General features: G+C 39.4%; 1 protein-coding gene across 1 annotated transcript; it reads right to left on the bottom strand.

The window, feature by feature from the left end:
* Positions 1–2,262: 2,262 nt before the first annotated feature.
* LOC141632903 (protein FAR1-RELATED SEQUENCE 4-like) lies at positions 2,263–3,126 on the bottom strand. The gene is made up of 2 exons (XM_074445406.1): positions 2,998–3,126; positions 2,263–2,841 (listed from the first exon to the last, which is right to left on the bottom strand). Exons 1-2 carry the CDS (start codon positions 3,124–3,126, stop codon positions 2,263–2,265), a joined length of 708 nt encoding a protein of 235 aa, XP_074301507.1.
* Between the last annotated feature and the right edge of the window lie 16,978 nt (positions 3,127–20,104).

Genomic DNA, 20,104 nt, shown 5'->3' with positions numbered 1-20,104 from the left:
TTACAATTAATAGCTTATAATCAGGCCATTTTATGTCAATTTCAATCACAACATCCAATCATATTCACTCACTACAATACTAATTATTCACTCACAACATCCAATCCTAAAATGGTTCTCACAAATGCTCAAAAAATCAGAGTTTATCAAATAAGAATCGATCTAATTGTTCAAAATTTACCAATTCTAATTGAGCGTCTTGAATCAGTGGTTCCCAGTGACACTGTATGGCACATGCTTGAAGAGCCTCCAATTGGTACCCTTTGTATAATTTTACAAGGAAACCCGGATCATGTTCTAACTCCAGCAGTTAGAGATGAGGTTGTTTCTGATGAAGTACTAAACGAGAAGATGTGGGAGTTTCGCAGGTTAAAAAGTGATATCTTTACATATTTTGAGCGCATTCTCACCGTGATCGATTACCCAAGACTATCAGACTTATGTGCTGGTAGAGTGCCGGGGCAAAGAATTCTTTATCTCCACTTGAATGATTTGTTGACTCAATATATGTCTACCCAACCTGAAGAAATTGAGATTCAAGATCATGAAGAAGATAAGGAATCGTCATCTTCATCATCGGAAGATAATTAAGTTCGGTAGTTATTTAATTATGTTATGTTTTAAGTAATAATCGTTTATGGTATGGGTTTGGGGTTTAGGGTTTAGGGTTTGGGGTTTAGGGTTTAGGGTTTAGGGTTTAGGGTTTGGTATTTAGGGTTTAGGGTTTGGTATTTGGGGTATGGTATGTTTTAATTATGTTTTTATTGGTTTATGTTTTAATTATGTCAAAACGCGTTTTAAGGAGTGTTTTAATTAAAATATGTCAAATTGTGTTTTAAGGAATGTTTTAATTAAATTACGTTTTAAGTCATTTAATCGGATGCAGAGGATAATAAACTACAATAATCGGATAAATAAAATAAAATATAAGGTACAATATTCGGATATATAAAATAAAAGGTACAATAATCGGACAAATAAAAGCTAAGATCAACTCGCGTAATTGCGCCATACAGATAGCTGATGTCGATACATGCCATTATAATGAGCTACGCTTGCATCATGTACCCAACAAGGGGCTATTGGAGGCATAGGTGACAAGGGGCGTACCCGGAGCCGCAAATAGTGGTTTCCCGCATGTAATACCCATAAGTCACCATATGGGGTACGTACTCCGGGGGGGCTCGTAAAGACAAATAAGTATAACTACCATTCCAATGTCGCTGACCTTCTCGATCGTCAAATGCAGAAATACAACATATCACCCAATTGTACATCGTAGCATAACCATATAGATCGAAACCGTCCATCCAATGACCCGAGCCACACGGTATCTGATCCATAAATGTAATTCTAGCTACCTCCGCATCAAATCTTCCTGGGCCATAAATATGTTCACGGTAAAGGGGACTACAGATTTCCCTAAGTAAATCTGTTCTAGCCATCGTGAAATGAGATTGGTCACCCCGAACAGCATGTGAGATAACTCGAAAACCACAATGACCGTCTCCGGAAGGATTAAACCACGCTTCTAAATGCTCGTGAAACCAGGAAGGCAAAAATTGATGATAAGGAAAGTACCTCCAATGACCAATGGTGTAGTCTACCTCAAGAGGTGCGCAATACGATGTGCCCAAACTCCCCGTACTCGTGGTAGCAGTGGTAGACGGTGTACCGGGGCCCGTTTGAGTGGATCAGGGGGTACTATACGGAGTAAAACGCCCCGTCGGAGTAGAACGGGGAGTAGACGACGGAGTAACAGGAACCGTCGGAGTAGAACGGGGTGTACTAGACGGAGTACATTGGGAAGACGCGTTTCTTTGGGGCGTAGCACTGCCTACTCGAACCCGAACCCGTGCATGCTAAACGGCGGACGGATCTCTACGAGTTCCCCTACTCGGACGTCCTCTAGGGTTCTCGTTCACCCGAGGCTCGTTTACATCCTCCTATTCCGGATGTATCTGAGAGTAAAGGGCATCGACCATGGATGATCTCATACTCGGATATGCATTCCGAATTTCATCGAATAACTCCTCCAATCGATCATCGTCACAAGTCGGCATTGCCTCCGAACCATCGTACTCCAACGTCCTCCAAAATGCATGTAACACATCAACAGGGACCCGAGATCCGTTTCTAGCAATGCGATGAAGTGAACAAGCACATAACAAACCAAGTGTAGTAGACTTTACACAACCGCAATCGATAATCAAGGCATCTTCCGTCATCTTTGCACCTCTTTCGAATTCTTCACGCAATTCACTAAGCATTCTTTGATATTTTTAAAGAAAGTCTGGAAAATAATCGCTGAATCCCCGTCAACCGCTTCGATCTAGATAACTCCAACGAGTGTCGGATCTCAACATGTTGCGTTTCCATCAAAGAATGAAACCGAATCCAAATGCTATCAACGGCCAGTTTCGCGCTACTCAACCATCTCTTCAGATTCGCATGAGCCGACTCAACCCGGGATGTAGAAGTATTCCCAAAATGGGTTATCTTGTTCATTCTATACTTGGCCCATTTTTCCAAGTGCGGGAACCATTGCCTCTCAAAATAAGCCGCCACTCCTGCCCATTCCCTTGCCAATTTGCCCCACGCAACATTAAACTTATCTTCGGTCTCCGCCTCGACAACCGCTTCAAACAAGTTAAAAGTTACGTGCTTAGCCCAACTATCCTGTTTCGTGATATCAAGTGCTTTCGTCTCCACGTTAGCATATATATGCCAAAGACATAGCAAGTGAGACGAATCCGGAAAAACAATGGGAATCGCGTTCAACAAACCTGCCTCGCAATCAGTAACAATAGCATTAGGTTGAACGGCATCATTGAGAAGGGCCTTCAGTTTTCATAGGACCCACAAATATCCATCCTCGGACTCATGCGTCACAAGAGCATACGCGATGACAAAGCTCTTCCCGACGGGTGTGACTCCAACCATCTCAACAAGCGGAAGACGGTATAAATTTGTCTTGTACGTGGAATCGATCAATACCACATAATAGTATGATCGAAACATCTTAACGGCTTCTGGATGAGCCATGAACACGTGGGTTAGCTCATCGGTCTCCTGATCAGTGACCCAATAATGAACGTACTTATGCTGAACCGCAAGTGCTAACATCTGTTGTGCCGGGTTTCTCCCATCTCTTTCCTCGGCCCTTACTTTCTGAGAACGATTGTAGATTTGTCGCCGATTAGGTCTTGACTTTTCCGGATTCCGCTGATGCAAACCCGCACTAATAATTACCGGTCTAACGTGAGCTCTAACTTGGGCATCGATATAAGCCAACTCCTCGTCATCAAACTTTGCAAAGTATCTATCACCGTCACAATACAACGTTAAAGGATGATTATGAAACCCGGATCTCATCACAAGCTGCCACTTATTCTCTTCTAATTCAACAACTTTCATTGAAAATTTGCAATTGCACCACGCGGTAGCCGTGTTACCCCTCATTAAATAATCGGCATCCTTATTTACGGGACCTTTTCCACCCATCCGACAAACAAAATAATCTTGTCTCAAATTCGTGTTACGACCAACTTTCTTGTTGCTTGCTCTTTTTATACCAAACCCGAGTCGGAGTCCGATCTCATATGCCCAATTAAACGCTTGAATACTAGATGCAAAGAACAAGCTAGTCTTAAAATGATCTGAGTAATCAATACCGTCTCCATCGTTAAACACCTGCGCACGCATTTCGATAAATTAGTTATTAATTAATTATTTGCTACGGAACGAGTCGGAGTAAATAAAAAATAATATAAAAATAATACAAAGACGGTAATTAGTTATTTTATACAAAACGAGTCGGAAATATTAAAGATAAAAATATAATATAAAGACGGTAATTAATTATTTCAATTGTTTTATAATACAAAGACGCTATTTAATTATTTTATACAAAACGAGTCGGAAATATTAAAGATAAAAATATAATATAAAGACGGTAATTAATTATTTGAATTGTCGGAAACTATAAAAAATAAAAAAATATAATACAAAGACGGAAAATAATTATTTTAAATGTTTTATACAAAAGGAGTCGGAAACAAAAAAAAGAAAAAAAAAATACACGGTTTGGGCCTTGGACGAAAGGATTTTTCGTCCAAAACCAGGCCTGGACGAAAAATTCGTTCGTCCATAATGGGCCTTGGACGAAGGAATTTTTCGTCCAGGCCTGGTATTGGACGAAAAATTCCTTCGTCCAAGGCCCATTATGGACGAAGGAATTTTTCGTCCAATACCTGGTCTGGACGAAAAATTTCTTCGTCCAGGCCCAGTCCGTGTAATTTTTTTTTTTTTCAATTGCTTTTTCAAATAAATCCGTCACAAAATCTATCATAATTCCGTCTACATTCATGGCATCTATCCTAATTCGGGATTCAAACGATAATAAAACATAAATTTTTAACAAAACTAAATCGTAAACTAACCTCGTTACTAGCTTCATTGTTGGAATCGTTGTTAAAATCATTCCCGTTCATGTTGTTAATTACAAAACCCGACTTCTTTTTTTTGTTTGAAATATTTTAGTGAGACGGTGACTTGTGTTTTAGTGAGACGGAAATTGCATTTTGGTGAGACGGATATGGAGTTATGATATGGAGGGCAAACTTGGAAATTTACATTAATTGTCGACGATATTTAGTAATTTGTCGACGACGTATAGCAGGACCCATAAAAAACTCTCTTATAGGACCGTCCTATAGTATAGGACGGCCCAATAGAAGAAATTAGCCCAGCAAATGGAATTATTAAACCAAACATAAAATAGAAGAAGCTCAGAATGCTCCTCAACACCCAACCACAACGGCAGTTACGCCAGTCTCAAACTCCGTCTCCTCTATCGCCAATTCGTCACTATCTCCATCTGACCTCCCCAACCACCTCAGCGGCCAGCCGACAATTGACCCTTGCAGCACTACGCCCTGATTATTCAGTTTTGCATTTACCAATTTCTACCTCCTTCATTCGTCTATCGACAACCACAGTGACTTCGACGGCCGCAAACAAGCAGGTTTGATTTTATCTTAGAAACGCTAGATTTAAGATAAAAAATTAGAAATCAAACTTTTGATGATCAACTAATCATTTTAATTTGATAACTTTGAATTATAAATTGAAAACTAAACCTTTATTTTTCTCCCATCTGCTAGCAATTTTGTAAAAGGATGTTTAGTTTGATAAGTGATGGTCTTAACTTCAAAACGGACAAATTTAATTTGATAAATTTATACACCGTAAGATTTCTCCTTCTTTATTTTTTTAAAACAAGGTTTTTAGTTTAATAACCCATAACTCTAATTTGAGAACCAAATGTTTTGAGAGTTTTGCTTTGTTTTTGCAAGTTAGGATTTTAATTTAATGGAAATTAGTTTTATAATTTAGTGCTTTAAGTTAAATACTCACAGCTTTGGGATATCTATTGGGCAAAAATGCGTGGAATAAGATCATGTTGTAGCGGATTGGCGAGACAGATTGTGCGAAGGTCGTCATTCATGACTAAGACTTGGTGGCTTTGAGGTGGAGAATCTGGAGGTGCCTTGTGGAGAAAAAGGATTGCACATCTGTACTACATCACACTTAATGAATTTTTGAGTTTTTGTGTATTTTTTTTAGTTCTATAGAGTTTATAAATTACATTTTAGTTTTATGACTTCAAAAATCAAAATTTTCTGAGCTTATATGTAATTCTTTTGAGTTATAATGTATTTTTTTGAGATAAATGTTTAAGTAAATGAACTCAAAAATTTTATGATAAAACTCAAAATCTTAAAATTAAAACTCAAAAACTTTATGTTAATGCTCAAAAACTATACCATCTGATTTACTACATCGGATGTATAATCCACTTACTGGTGCCTTGTGAGAGTGGTCGTCACTTGTTCATAGCAAAAGAGAGAGGAAAGACCGGTGAAGATGAGAGAGGGAGCAGTTTGGGCTTTGTTTTTATTTAATAGTTTGGGCTTTTAGTTAATAGACTGGTCTTATGTTAAGAGACCGTCTCATACAACAATTTGTATTAGACATAATTATCTTATGGGCATGGGTTAATTAAGGCCCAACGTTCTGAAATACGTAGAAAATTGGCCATCAATTAATTTTAATTTTAATTGGTTACCTATATCATATTTGAACGCTTTTCCGGCTCGGATATCCAAATTTTAGGATCAGATTTGGCCGGATATTGCATCCATCCGGATAATTTGTTCAGCCTTAAATGGGTAGTTTAGTTTATTATTAGTATCAATGTCATTATTATAAAGATGAATTTTTTTATTATTATTACCATTATCTACGTTAAATGTGTTTATAAGTTTATCGATAAAATTTTGATAACCTAAAAACTAATACAGTAATAATCTTTATCGTAACTTACCTCGGATGGTATTAATTAATAGCTGAAATCATACTTACGCAGTATCCAATTTCAATACTTATGAAATTACTCGAGTTGCTAAATATTTAAACCAATGAAATGAGAATTATATCCACACCAGTTTGACTGTTAACATCATATTTTATTCATTTATTACTTGAGAATATTATATATCGTAATAGTAATAATTAACTATTTCAAATATTGGAATAATAACCTGTGCATTTTCTGCACGAGCGTAAAACTAGTTTAGTAGTCTACCTTAAAAATGACTACTAATACTCATATATTACATTAATAATATTAGTAGTATTTTTGAACAATTTAGATCAAAACTTCTCAAGTTTTGAGAGAAGAAAAATAAGTATGAGAGAGAGATTTTGCATGTGTGATCTTTTAGAGAAAAATAGAGTAAAAATAAGAAGAACAAAATCATTCTCATCAACATGCATGTACCGTCCAAAATGCTCTTATGTAGTATGTAGAGCATTTTTTTTTTTTTTAAATTTGTCTTATGCAATCTCCTTTTTAGTAGGTAATAGGCTAGCTTTAAAGTATGTCACAAGATGTTGGAGTATCTTTCCAACAACAATATGAGAAAACCAAAAACACAAGCATCTTCACACTTTGGATGGTGCACTTGTGCATATATGGGTCCATTTTTGTCTTATAATCTTTGTCCCACAAATGCTTAATAGTCTTATATTTAATTATCTTAAATAATTAAATATTAATTTGATCATACAACAATTATGTGACAAATTAATAAACATATATTCACTCAACTTATTGAGTAATATTTTACCATTATATCAACATATAATGGGTCCCATAATAGCTAGTCAATTATATTTACAACCTCTTGTAAATGCAAATAACTAATACCTCTACCTCGAAATATTTATAAAACCTCAACATAATTCAGTAAATTAATATATAAATCCACTAAATTGAATCTTATTTAATCGAATTACAATAAGATACATATTTCCTCTCATAAATATAAATTGTTCGTTTTTTAAGGAATTAATTAACTTATATCAATATACAACTAATTAACTTTATTGATTAGGGCATCATCCTATAGGTGTGACCTTAAGGGATCAACTGACCACAACCGTCCTACAACAGTAACGTCAAACTCCAGCAAGCTAATCGTTACCGATTAATGTTGATCAATTGACTATATAATGAATCATCCCTTACGTATTCTTATTATGAGATTTAATTATAATTTTAAATCATGTGATCGCACTATTGTTGAGGACACATACTCAAACAATCTCCCACTTGTCCGAGACAAGTGTGAGTCACCAATTCTCTTGTCCTATTACAATCTCCTACTCAATGCAAGGTGTCTTGCAAGTCGTACTCGCATTTGATCATATCTTGAGTGGTTTCCTCGATCTTGAGAGTAACTGTCTGACCGGAGTTATCTACCATAGATACCTTCCGAGTGTGGCCACACATTTTCACTTCACTTCTCCTCGAGTGGCCATGAGATTTTCAATAACCCTGACAAGGGGGTGGACAATTCCTATCGCACTATTCCCTTCGTTTAGCCACAGATCATCATGACCCAAAATATAATCATTTGACTTCAGTTACGACAGTCGTAGAGTATAAATCAAAGCTAATCAGAAACTTGTGCCAACTTAGGCGAATAGTCTCTAGTCAAAAGAATCGACTTATAAGAACACTATTGTAGCTCTCGCCACGACCAGGCCTTATAAAAATTACCAGAACTCTAAAAGCGGTCACTGTCCGACAGAGTGTCACATACAGTCTGCCTATGTGATCGACTAGTCATCACACATGACCCTATGGCACTTGAACTTGCCATCAATCGCACCACACTCTAGTCACTTTGAGACGTCACCTCCTTTAAGTAACCAGGGGCGCATACTATGTCAATCTAGTTCGCTTCAATGGGGTTCAATATTGTCTCAACAACCCATTTGGATATGTAGATACCCGTATCCGTCGATATTGGAATTTATAGAGAACCCGACAAACACCCGATGATGATAGAACACATGTATTCTTTAGTTGTCATTGTCATTATTTGGGTTCGTTTTACGATGTGGAATGAGCGTTGTCGACGGAGTATTTTAATTTAAATGATATTTAAATTAATTTTTTTTTTTTTAAAGTGAATTCATTTTATTTTATTTTGAATTTATTTTCTCAAGTTTATTTTATTGAAAATAAAATAAATATTTGATTTGAAAAATCATTTTATGAGTATATTTGATTTGAAAAATCATTTATTTTAATGTGTTAATCGATTTAAAAATCGAAAAAACCCGTTTTAAACGCGCATTTTGGAGCTCGATTATAGCTCGGTTTTTGAGTCCGTTTTCTTTACGAGTTGACACGAATCTCGAGTACACTAACCAAACTAAGCCTCTACCCATCCAACCCCAGTTCGAACCCCATAACCACGGCCCAAATCCCGTCCCAAACACTCCCCAACAGCCCGCATAAAACACGAGCAGCCCCCCTGTTTTGCGTGCCAAATCCCGAGCCCAAAACCCGCTCCAAATACCACCAAAACCCGTGACCATTAACCCTAACCCATACCCTAGTATCCTACCCATATTACCTTAGCTTAACCACCAAGAAAACCCCTCACAAACCCTCTCAAACCCTCACAAAAGCTGCTGGACAGCAGCTATGCGTGAAGGAGCCCGTCTGCCTCTCCCCTCTAAAACCCTACCTTAACTCCTTATAAATACCCACCATTCACCATACATTCATTGTCTAAGTTCTCCACACATCCTACCGTCATTCACAAGCTTTAAACTCCAGAAACAAGCCCTAATTGCCTCTCAAAAACCCTCCACAAAACCGACTTGCAAACTGAGAATCAGTTTGTGTGTCCTCTTTGAAACCCTTCGTTCTCCCTTCAAACCTCCATCAAAATTCGAGTTTCTTGTTCCAAATTAACCATACAACATCCATCTACACATTAGACAAAGATTTACGAGCCAAATTGAACTTGAGAGTACACGAATTCCCTCGAAAAACAGAGTGTTATACACTCTGTTTTCGCGGCTTTTCCTGTCTGTCCAGTTCTGTTTGTGCTCGTTTTTCGTGCCCAATAATTCAAAACGAGTAGGGATTGTTTTAAGATCTATGTTCTACTCTCTTTATAGTTTTCAAAACATCTTTTAAATCGAATTTTCACCGTGAAACGAGAGAGAAATCGCAGTTTGAAAGTTGCTGTCCAGATTTGCAAAAAACGTGTTGTTTGCTTTGTTCCTTCGTCGACGACGGCCTCTCGAGATAAAATCTACCATCGATTACGACCCAAGACGGTGTCAACGATACATGTAGGTTGAGGGTGCATCAAATCCTCCTCTTTCTCCCTTTTATTTCGTTTTTTATGTTTGTTTTCTTATAGTTCGTTTTTGTTTGTTTATCGTTTTTGTTTATCGATTGTTGTCATTAACTATGAAACTAGTGTAGTCCGAGTATGAGTTAAAGTACCACCATGAACACCCGCGTTGACTTGATATGGGAAAGAAACCGCTACATCAGTCGGTCGTAACCCCCGTCTCATTTACATATCTTCGTGTTCAAGGTAGGGCATTAATAAAACGAATTCTAACTTCGCTCTTCGCTTTTGACCCCTCTTTTGTTTCGTGTGATTCGACCCACCTTAGGACCATTCACATGTTAGTTCGACCTCTGATTGTTAACATATAACTCATTTAGATGACATTAGATCAATTTAATAACCTAATTAGACACGTTAGGGTACATCGACATAGCTTTAAAAATCAACTGACGATTCTGTAACTTAATTGAATGCATCTCTCTCTTTCACCTAATTTCTCGCTAGTATAAGAGTGCGTGATTAGCACCTTCATATTAACACTCGACGAGTTAATTTAATTAGCGATTTTGACCTAATTTGACCCCTTTAGGCCGTGTAGAATACACCTTGGCGTGACATCATCTCAATCTATCAACGTCGTTTCTAACTTGTTTTCTAACTTGTTTCCTAACCCGTTTCGCAATCATCTATCTAACCTAATGAATCTAACCTAAGAATTAGGGTAGGCTAGAACGTGTAGGCCGTGTTTGGCCGTGTCCTTGTGGTCCTTTTCTCGTTATTTTCTTATCTTTATCTCGTTATTTCGTATCTTGTAATTACTTTGTTTATCGAGTCATGTTTGGTAGTTTGTTTGTAATTAGTTTTACTTTTATCGAGTCAAAACCTCTTCTAAAAACCTTAGTCCTGTTTGGTTAGATGGTTGTGCCCCAATGCATGTAAGAGCGTAGTAAATCGCATATTGTTTAAAGCAACATGGCCCGATTTATGCTAATGCATGCTTTGGTGTGTGACCCAATGTCTAATTCGATAAGATTAAGTGAAAGCACACATTACGAGGAGTGACCCAAGGCCGTGAGTCATGTAAGCCGTGGGCCACCCCTTTGTGCACATTTTTCTAGGTCGAATGGCCGTGTAATGTGTCATGTACGGTGTTGTATATAGCGATTGTATTTAGATCGAGTTGTATCTTTAATTCCTCGTTGTGTCGGCATGAAATGCCTGGGTTGTAATAGGGTAGATCCCAACGGCTCCCCCATTCCCATCAAGCCTTGTTTGCTTTGTTTTGTATGTTGTTAGATCAATCGACCCACATGCTAAATTACAACTTTGACAAAGTTAGTTTAGTTGCATCTAAATCAACATAGAAACTTCACATGTTAGGGTTTTAAAACGATGTTTGCATATCATATATCGTAGTAGCTATGACCTTGTTTGAAATCCGATACTTGACTTAGTAGAGGCCGTTATTGACGGGCGGGGTTAGGTGTCCTTATGGGCTTCCTAACACGTACCCTCACCCCTTACTCAAGATCTATGGTTTGTGGATCCGTCTAAATACCATTGGATTACGAGAGTCATTCAAATCGAGTGATATAGGGTACAAGTCTTTATCTTTAATCACTCGTAGTCGATTGGCTTTATGCTTTTCGATGAAAGGTGTAAAGTTGACTTGAACGGTTCCAAGTTCCCAAAAAACTTGGTGGCGACTCTAATTTGTCTTAATTCAATTCGAAAGAACCTCGAGTCGATTATGCCTAGTGTGGATCCCGCGGACGCAGTTCCCGAGGGCCTTGTCCACAGTTTGGCGACTCCGCTGGGGAAAAGAGGACTAGTTACACTTTGTTTCTAGGGTCTTTTCCTCCGAGGTGAAACTTGAAAAGAAAGTATTGGAAAGTAAAACATTACTCATAGTGCTACGATTCATGCATAAACCCTTAAGGACTTTCCCGGGCCGTACCAGCGTTTCTTTGTGATGCGTGGGGGGCGACGTCCCACTATGCCAGGAACTCGCATATTGCTTGCTTCCGCTCCGCCTCGTCGTGGTTCTTGATGGTGGGGATGCTCTTCTAGGTACTCTACCTAAAGGCCCTTGCTCTATAAGACCCAAAAAGGATGGAGGGCATAGACCTTCTTGTAGAAGACTTGCCGAGACTTAGAAATGTCTAGGAACATACATCCTTATAACATGTGAATGACAATGTGCGAAATGAACTTCCCGAGTCTTTTCAAAATTTTCCCTATCGATTTCAAAACCGAACTTTTGAACAACTTACTTTTAAAATAGCATGGTTTTAAAAACGCGGAATGCTGCCCAAATAGGACTAGATTTTTCGGCCCAAAATGAGCTTTTATAGCCGGCATGCTGCCCATTTCAAGTCTCATTTTCAAATCAATCCTTCGTTTTTTCAAATTCAATCCAAAATGTTTCTCGAACCTCAACCAAGCATGAAATGCGTCGAGTCGTGTCCGGGTCCTGGCCGTGTTAGGCCAGGCGTGTTTCGTTCTAAGAGTCTAGAACACGACCTTGTTGGGTCACCCAAGCTCACCTCTTGGGCTTTGAGTCATGTGGGTCGACCAATTGGTCTAGGATAGTCCACAGAAACGCCCAAGCTAGGCCATTTAGGGCGTTTCACTTGAACCTAAGGACTATGTTGGTCCAATCACGGGTTTAGTCACACCGAGTCCAGTTTAGAATCGAGTTATGACAGTTTGAGTCATGTCGTTTTGTCGAGTCTAAAATGAATCAAGGTGTAAATCCAACCGTGAGTCGAACCTTTGGTTAGTCAGTCTCAAGTCGAGTCTTTGCTTGAGTTAAGTTGGTGTCGTGTCCTTAAGTGTGCAGGGGCTCTTATTTTAAATATTGACTCGGTTCGGGGTTTTCTTGTAGAAAGGCCGCCAAAAACCCGGCGTCAAGCAATGGAAGATGCTGTTAACAAGCTCACCGAGGCCGTGAACCTCATGATGACCCGAATGGATGCAATCGAATCTAATCTGGGTGTAGATTCCCCTCCATCTGCCCCACCTCTGACTGATCTGGAGAAACGGTTCAAATTCATTGAAAACCGTCTGAAACTCTCCCACGGGAAGAACATCCACTACGAAAATGCTAGGGCCTATGCCCCAGTTCAGGATAAGTTGCCCACAAACATGGTACTCACTGATATCCCAAAGTTTAAGGGCACAGAAGATCCAGTCCACCATGTTAAGGCCTATAAGGGGTACTTAGCACTAAAGGGAGTACCTGCTGACATGCTCTCTGAAATTTTCGCTCAATCTCTGGATGAACACCCGAAGGCGTGGTTCTACAATCTGGACCTTAAGAACTTCCCCACTTTCGAAGATATTACGGTGGAGTTCTGTAAGCACTATGCTGACAATGTCGAGATTCAAACCAACATAAGAACATTGGAGGTGATGTCACAGAAAGACAAAGAAGGCTTTACTGAATTCCTTGCAAGATGGCGCGCTGAAAGCGTGAAGTTAGCCAAGAAGCCTGACGAAGTGGAAATGGTAGATAAGTTCATAAAGAATCTACGACCTGTTTACCGCAATGCTCTAAAATACCAGAATTTTGGCTCTTTCAAAGAATTGATAAGAATCGGGATAAAGGTAGAAGATGATGTCATAAGGGCAGAGGCTGAAAATCCGAAAGGGTACCAAGGGGCCTCATCGTCTAAGGCCAAGGCCCCAGCAACGACCCATATTGATGAAGCCATCAATCTCTTAGAAGGGCAATCGAAGAAGTCGCGGCGCCAAACACCTAGGGCATTCACCGATATCGGATTCACTTATATATACGCTCTCCAAAGGCTCACAGCCCAAGGAAAGCTGAAGCCCATTGGTCCAACTCCGGACCCTCCCGCTGATCAACAAGGTAAATGGTATAAACCAAATGCCTACTGTGCCTTTCACCAAGGGAAAGGCCATGATACTGAAAGGTGATATCGACTGAAGCACGAAATTCAAGACATAATTGAGAATGGAACACTCTCGATCCCAACTGTTTAACCCAATAACATCACCAATCCATTTGGCGATCACGCCAACTTTGTTTCTGCCGAAGACAATGTCGATTATTCCCATATTATCCACCCATGTCACTTGAAAGGGGTGTTTATCGGGAAAATATTTGTGGATTGCTTTGAATTCTTGCCAAACCCGAAGAATGAAATTCAAATCGGGAGTCTCGCTCTAGAATGTACTCCTCTCATTAACGAAGTTAATAAAAGACAATTCGATTCACCAACCTCCATCACTAGCGTAGATCCTCAGAGGACTACCTCGGGATGGAGGCAAACCATCACAGGGATCAAGGACAAGAGCCGAGCATCTAAGCTGACAGCTGAACAAGGGAAAGCTCAAGACCAGATTTGAAAAATTATGAGTCGGAATCTGTTTTCTTTTCTTAGTCGAGTCGAGTCTAGGACTTTCTTTTCTTGAAGTTGAGTCGGTTGTCTCGCGATGACCTAGGGTGTGTCCTAGGAATCGTTCCTTTGAGTCTGTTAAGCAATTGCCTTTCCAATAAAAAGTTGCAGTTTCGTTACCAAATATATCTTGTTTCCAATCCTCAATCATTCTGAAAGTATGATAAAATGCACAACACACTCAAAGGCATCCCTGGGGTAGAAATATGTCCCGTTTCAAAATGTAAGGTACACTAGGATCCTGTGTTTGATTCCTTTACCTATTCCATGTCTGGGGGTAGAAAACCTCCATCAGAACCAGTGCTTATGACAAGCTTTTAGATGATTCTATGACAAACCCGGACTAGCTCCTTGTTTCCTCTATCGATGATGGAAGGCAAGCCTTTTCCCCAACAAAATCATCCCATCTCGAAGAGAGAAGATATCAACCCGTTCTAACATGGAATTGTTAGTTCCTACCCAAATTAGTTCGCGAAGCCCAGTTTTCAAGGTGTATCCATTTATGACTAAGAGAATGAATAGAAGATCATTTTCAAAGAGAGAAAAAAGATGAAAAAAAAATGAAAAAAAGATGAAAGAAAAGGAAAAAAGAAAAAAGAAAAAAAGATGTTGAAGTTATTGCGGAATGCTTTTTGGTTGAATGTCGAAGTTACGGAAGCCAGAAGTCAAGTCAAGTACCCATAGTTGAAGATCAATGGGCGAAGCCCAAAAGCTTAAGTAGTAACCTCTTTACCCTCTAAGTCCTTCCTGAGACAGTTACAAAGGGATAGTCGGGAATTTTGAGAATCATTCCGCTTGTGTTGTTACACCCAGCCTTTAGGGTCCAGATATGGAGATTTGAACCCGCATTGTTTTCCAACCCATTTGCACTCGGGTTTCAACAAACCTGAGACACCATTTCCAACCACGTTATAAGCCATAGCCCTTGACCTTAGCACCACAAAATAAACCTTCAGAATGATGGTTTACCTTGCGAAACTATTTTTAGCAAGCTCCACATCCCAAAGAACCAAAGCCTTTTGTACCAACCCCAGACACGGGATTTAACGGTACTTTACAGGCTAGAATGGGATATGACATGATACCTTAGGTGAAACCTTCGAGTGTGTACACACAATCAAAATGCCATGTTTATGCACCATGATCGAACTACGTCGGATTTGATTTCGCTCCACGCGAATACGTAGGCAGTCCTTCAGAATAAGGGATTCAATCCACACATCAACCAAGTTGTCATCTTGTCGGTTTATTACGGGTCTTAACCAAGTCCAAATGAAGCCACCTTTGTTTGAGTCGGTCTTAGCACTCGATGTAGGCTAGGATAAGGATATAGGTTCGGATGAATAGTATCAAGTCTCAGAATGAGCTTTATCTAATGGTTTAGGCAAAGATGCTGAGTCACATAGATGTGGGTTTGTGTTGGGAACAGAAAATATGAAAAACCCGCTGAAAAGAAAGAAGGCGTGGAAGAAAAATAGTAAAAGCCCGCTGAAAAGAAAGAAGGCGGTGGCAAGAAATGACGAATACTCGCTGAAAAGAAAGGAGGCGAGGAGAAGAGTGGCAGAATGTTCCCAACAAGAGTGATGTGTGATGTCAAACTGTTCTCATAAAATCAGTCTGTGTTTAGTGTCTAGGCGAAGCTAACGTTGTTGCTCCGTTGAGTTTAATCCACCCTGTCAATGCCAAGTGATCTTGATTCCCATGTGCCCTCGGGAGCACGACCATGCCATACGATATCTCTGTCCCAAGTTCGACGACCTTGTGATTCCCATTTGCCATCTTTGGCGCCGGAATGGCCAATTTACGTTTCTACCCCCAACAAGTCAATAATCGAATTAAAACCCGGGCACACTTACGGTTTTATTTTCCTTTTTTGTTTTACGGTAGCGGGCTATGCCCACATTGTTTACGGGTCATACGGAGTGTCTGAGTAGTATTTCATGCTCACCCATCAAGGTTCGATTTCAAAAAAAAAAAAATTTCAAAATTCCAAAAACTTTTTGCGAATTGTGGATAGATGACCCAAGTAGTGGAATATTTGTGGGTCGATGATCCAATCCTTCGAAAATCAAAAATTCAAAATTCAATTTTTGAAGGGCCGATGGCCCAATATTCTAAATGATGACAAATTCGAAATTCGGGTCGATGACCCAATTATTCAAAATTTTCAAATTCAATTTTCGGGTCGATGACCCCAATCTTTCGAAATTCAAAATTTCAAATTCAATTTTTGAAGGGTCGATGGCCCAACATACCAAGTGATGTCAAATTTAAACTTCGGGTCGATGACCTAATCATTCAAAATTTTCAAATTCAATTTTCGGGTCGATGACCCAGTATTTCAAATGATCCAATTTCAAGATCGATGATCCAAATGTGCTTATGTGATGATTATTGCTTGTACATTTTCTATGTTCCAAATATAGCAGGATATGCTTCAACTGGGGGCTCTAAAGTCTTCGACTTTAGAGCCATTAAATCAGGGCTCGAAGCCGTTGGCTTCAGAGACCATTATCAAGATGTAAAGGATGATATCCACCAAGAATTCAATTCAATACAATAGTATGAAATGGAAGAATTCCGTAGCTGAAAGCAAATGATGAAAGCGGCGGCAACCTCCTCGGAAAGTCCCGTCCCATTTGGACAAGCGCCAGCAGATGATAAATTTTGGGCAAATGTCAGCAGATGATGAATTTTGGACATACGCCAGAAGATGATAAACTTTGGGCATGTGTCAGCAGTTGCCGAACTACGACGCGGGTTTGATTCCGTCAGAAACGGATACGTAGGCGCCTAAGGATAAGGCTCAATCCACCATATATGCAATTTTATGGGTCGATGACCAACGATGACAACTTGACACAACAGAAGTAAGAGTCAATCCCCAACGAAGTTTCAGGTATGATCTCTTCTTATGGCTGGCGAGCTTATATACGCAAGTCTAATGGACTATAAACGACCCGCAGAATCCTCAGGTGGAGAGGGACCTGGGGTATACTTTGACTTTCGCCTTGTCCAAGCCTCAGTCAAAGTGGGGGCTCTGTAGATACCCGTATCCGTCGATATTGGAATTTATAGAGAAACCGACAAACACCCGATGATGATAGGACACATGTATTCTTTAGTTTTCATTGTCATTATTTGGGTTCGTTTTACGATGTGGAATGAGCGTTGTCGACTGAGTATTTTAATTTAAATGATATTTAAATTAATGTTTTTTTTTAAAAGTGAATTCATTTTATTTTATTTTGAATTTATTTTCTCAAGTTTATTTTATTGAAAATAAAATAAATATTTGATTTGAAAAATCATTTTATGAGTATATTTGATTTGAAAAATCATTTATTTTAATGTGTTAATCGATTTGAAAAATCGATTAAAAATCGAAAAAACCCGTTTTAAACGCGCATTTTGGAGCTCGATTATAGCTCGGTTTTTGAGCCCGTTTTCTTTACGAGTTGGCACGAATCTCGAGTACACTAACCAACCTAAGCCTCTACCCATCCAACCCCAGTTCGAACCCCATAACCACGGCCCAAATCCCGTCCCAAACACTCCCCAACAGCCCGCATAAAACACGAGCAGCCCCCTGTTTTGCGTGCCAAATCCCGAGCCCAAAACCCGCTCCAAATACCACCAAAACCCGTGCCCATTAACCCTAACCCATACCCTAGTATCCTACCCATATTACCTTAGCTTAACCACCAAGAAAACCCCTCACAAACCCTCTCAAACCCTCACAAAAGCTGCTGGACAGCAGCTATGCGTGAAGGAGCCCGTCTGCCTCTCCCCTCTAAAACCCTACCTTAACTCCTTATAAATACCCACCCTTCACCATACATTCATTCCTCTAAGTTCTCCACACATCCTACCGTCATTCACAAGCTTTAAACTCCAGAAACAAGCCCTAATTGCCTCTCAAAAACCCTCCACAAAACCGACTTGCAAACTGAGAATCAGTTTGTGTGTCCTCTTTGAAACCCTTCGTTCTCCCTTCAAACCTCCATCAAAATTCGAGTTTCTTGTTCCAAATTAACCATACAACATCCATCTACACATTAGACAAAGATTTACGAGCCAAATTGCCCTTGAGAGTACACGAATTCCCTCAAAAAACAGAGTGTTATACACTCTGTTTTCGCGACTTTTCTGTCTGTCGATTCTGTTTTGTGCTCGTTTTTCGTGCCCAATAATTCAAAACGAGCAGGGATTGTTTTAAGATCTATGTTCTCCTCTCTTTTTAGTTTTCAAAACATCTTTTAAATCGAATTTTCACCGTGAAACGAGAGAGAAATCGCAGTTTGAAAGTTGTTGTCCAGATTTGCAAAAAACGTGTTGTTTGCTTTGTTCATTCGTCGACGACGGCCTCTCGAGAAAAAATCTACCATCGATTACGACCCAATACGGTGTCAACGATACATGTAGGTTGAGGGTGCATCAAATCCTCCTCTTTCTCCCTTTTATTTCGTTTTTTATGTTTGTTTTCTTATAGTTCGTTTTTGTTTGTTTATCGTTTTTGTTTATCGATTATTGTCATTAACTATGAAACTAGTTTAGTCCGAGTATGAGTTAAAGTACCACCATGAACACCCGCGTTGACTTGAGATGGGAAAGAAACTGCTACATCAGTCGGTCGTAACCCCCGTCTCATTTACATATCCTCGTGTTCAAGGTAGGGCATTAATAAAACGAATTCTAAGTTCGCTCTTCGCTTTTGACCCCTCTTTTGTTTCGTGTGATTCGACCCACCTTAGGACCATTCACATGTTAGTTCGACCTCTGATTGTTAACATATAACTCATTTAGGTGACATTAGATCAATTTAATAACCTAATTAGACACGTTAGGGTACATCGACATAGCTTTAAAAATCAACTGACGATTCTGTAACTTAATTGAATGTATCTCTCTCTTTCACCTAATTTCTCGCTAGTATAAGAGTGCGTGATTAGCACCTTCTTATTAACACTCGACGAGTTAATTTAATTAGCGAACTTGACCTAATTTGACCCCTTTAGGCCGTGTAGAATACACCTTGGCGCGACATCATCTCAATCTATCAATGTCGTTTCTAACTTGTTTTCTAACTTGTTTCCTAACCCGTTTCGCAATCATCTATCTAACCTAATGAATCTAACCTAAGAATTAGGGTAGGCTAGAACGTGTAGGCCGTGTTTGGCCGTGTCCTTGTGGTCCTTTTCTCGTTATTTTCTTATCTTTATCTCGTTATTTCGTATCTTGTAATTACTTTGTTTATCGAGTCATGTTTGGTAGTTTGTTTGTAATTAGTTTTACTTTTATCGAGTCAAAACCTCTTCTAAAAACCTTAGTCCTGTTTGGTTAGATGGTTGTGCCCCAATGCATGTAAGAGCGTAGTAAATCGCATGTTGTTTAAAGCAACATGGCCCGATTTATGCTAATGCATGCTTTGGTGTGTGACCCAATGTCTAATTCGATAAGATTAAGTGAAAGCACACATTACAAGGAGTGACCCAAGGCCGTGAGTCATGTAAGCCGTGGGCCACCCCTTTGTGCACGTTTTTCTAGGTCGAATGGCCGTGTAATGTGTCATGTACGGTGTTGTATATAGCGATTATATTTAGATCGAGTTGTATCTTTAATTCCTCGTTGTGTCGGCATGAAATTCCTGGGTTGTAATAGGGTAGATCCCAACGGCTTCCCCATTCCCATCAAGCCTTGTTTGCTTTGTTTTGTATGTTGTTAGATCAATCGACCCACATGCTAAATTACAACTTTGACAAAGTTAGTTTAGTTGCATCTAAATCAACATAGAAACTTCACATGTTAGGGTTTTAAAACGATGTTTGCATATCATATATCGTAGTAGCTATGACCTTGTTTGAAATCCGATACTTGACTTAGTAGAGGCCGTTATTGACGGGCGGGGTTAGGTGTCCTTATGGGCTTCCTAACACGTACCCTCACCCC

This window comes from Silene latifolia, chromosome Y (genome assembly GCF_048544455.1).
Source record: "Silene latifolia isolate original U9 population chromosome Y, ASM4854445v1, whole genome shotgun sequence".
NCBI lineage: Eukaryota > Viridiplantae > Streptophyta > Magnoliopsida > Caryophyllales > Caryophyllaceae > Silene > Silene latifolia.
The sequence above is the reverse complement of the archived record's forward strand: the minus strand, read 5'-3'. Positions and strand labels throughout refer to the sequence as shown.

Bases quoted from the DNA above. Each gene is read 5' to 3' on its own strand.
- LOC141632903 (XM_074445406.1), bottom strand. From the start codon at position 3,126: ATGTTAGCACTTGCGGTTCAGCATAAGTACGTTCATTATTGGGTCACT. The intron at 2,842-2,997 runs GTATTGATCGAT...TGAAAACTGAAG, and splicing joins TTCGATCATACTATTATGTG to GCCCTTCTCAATGATGCCGT.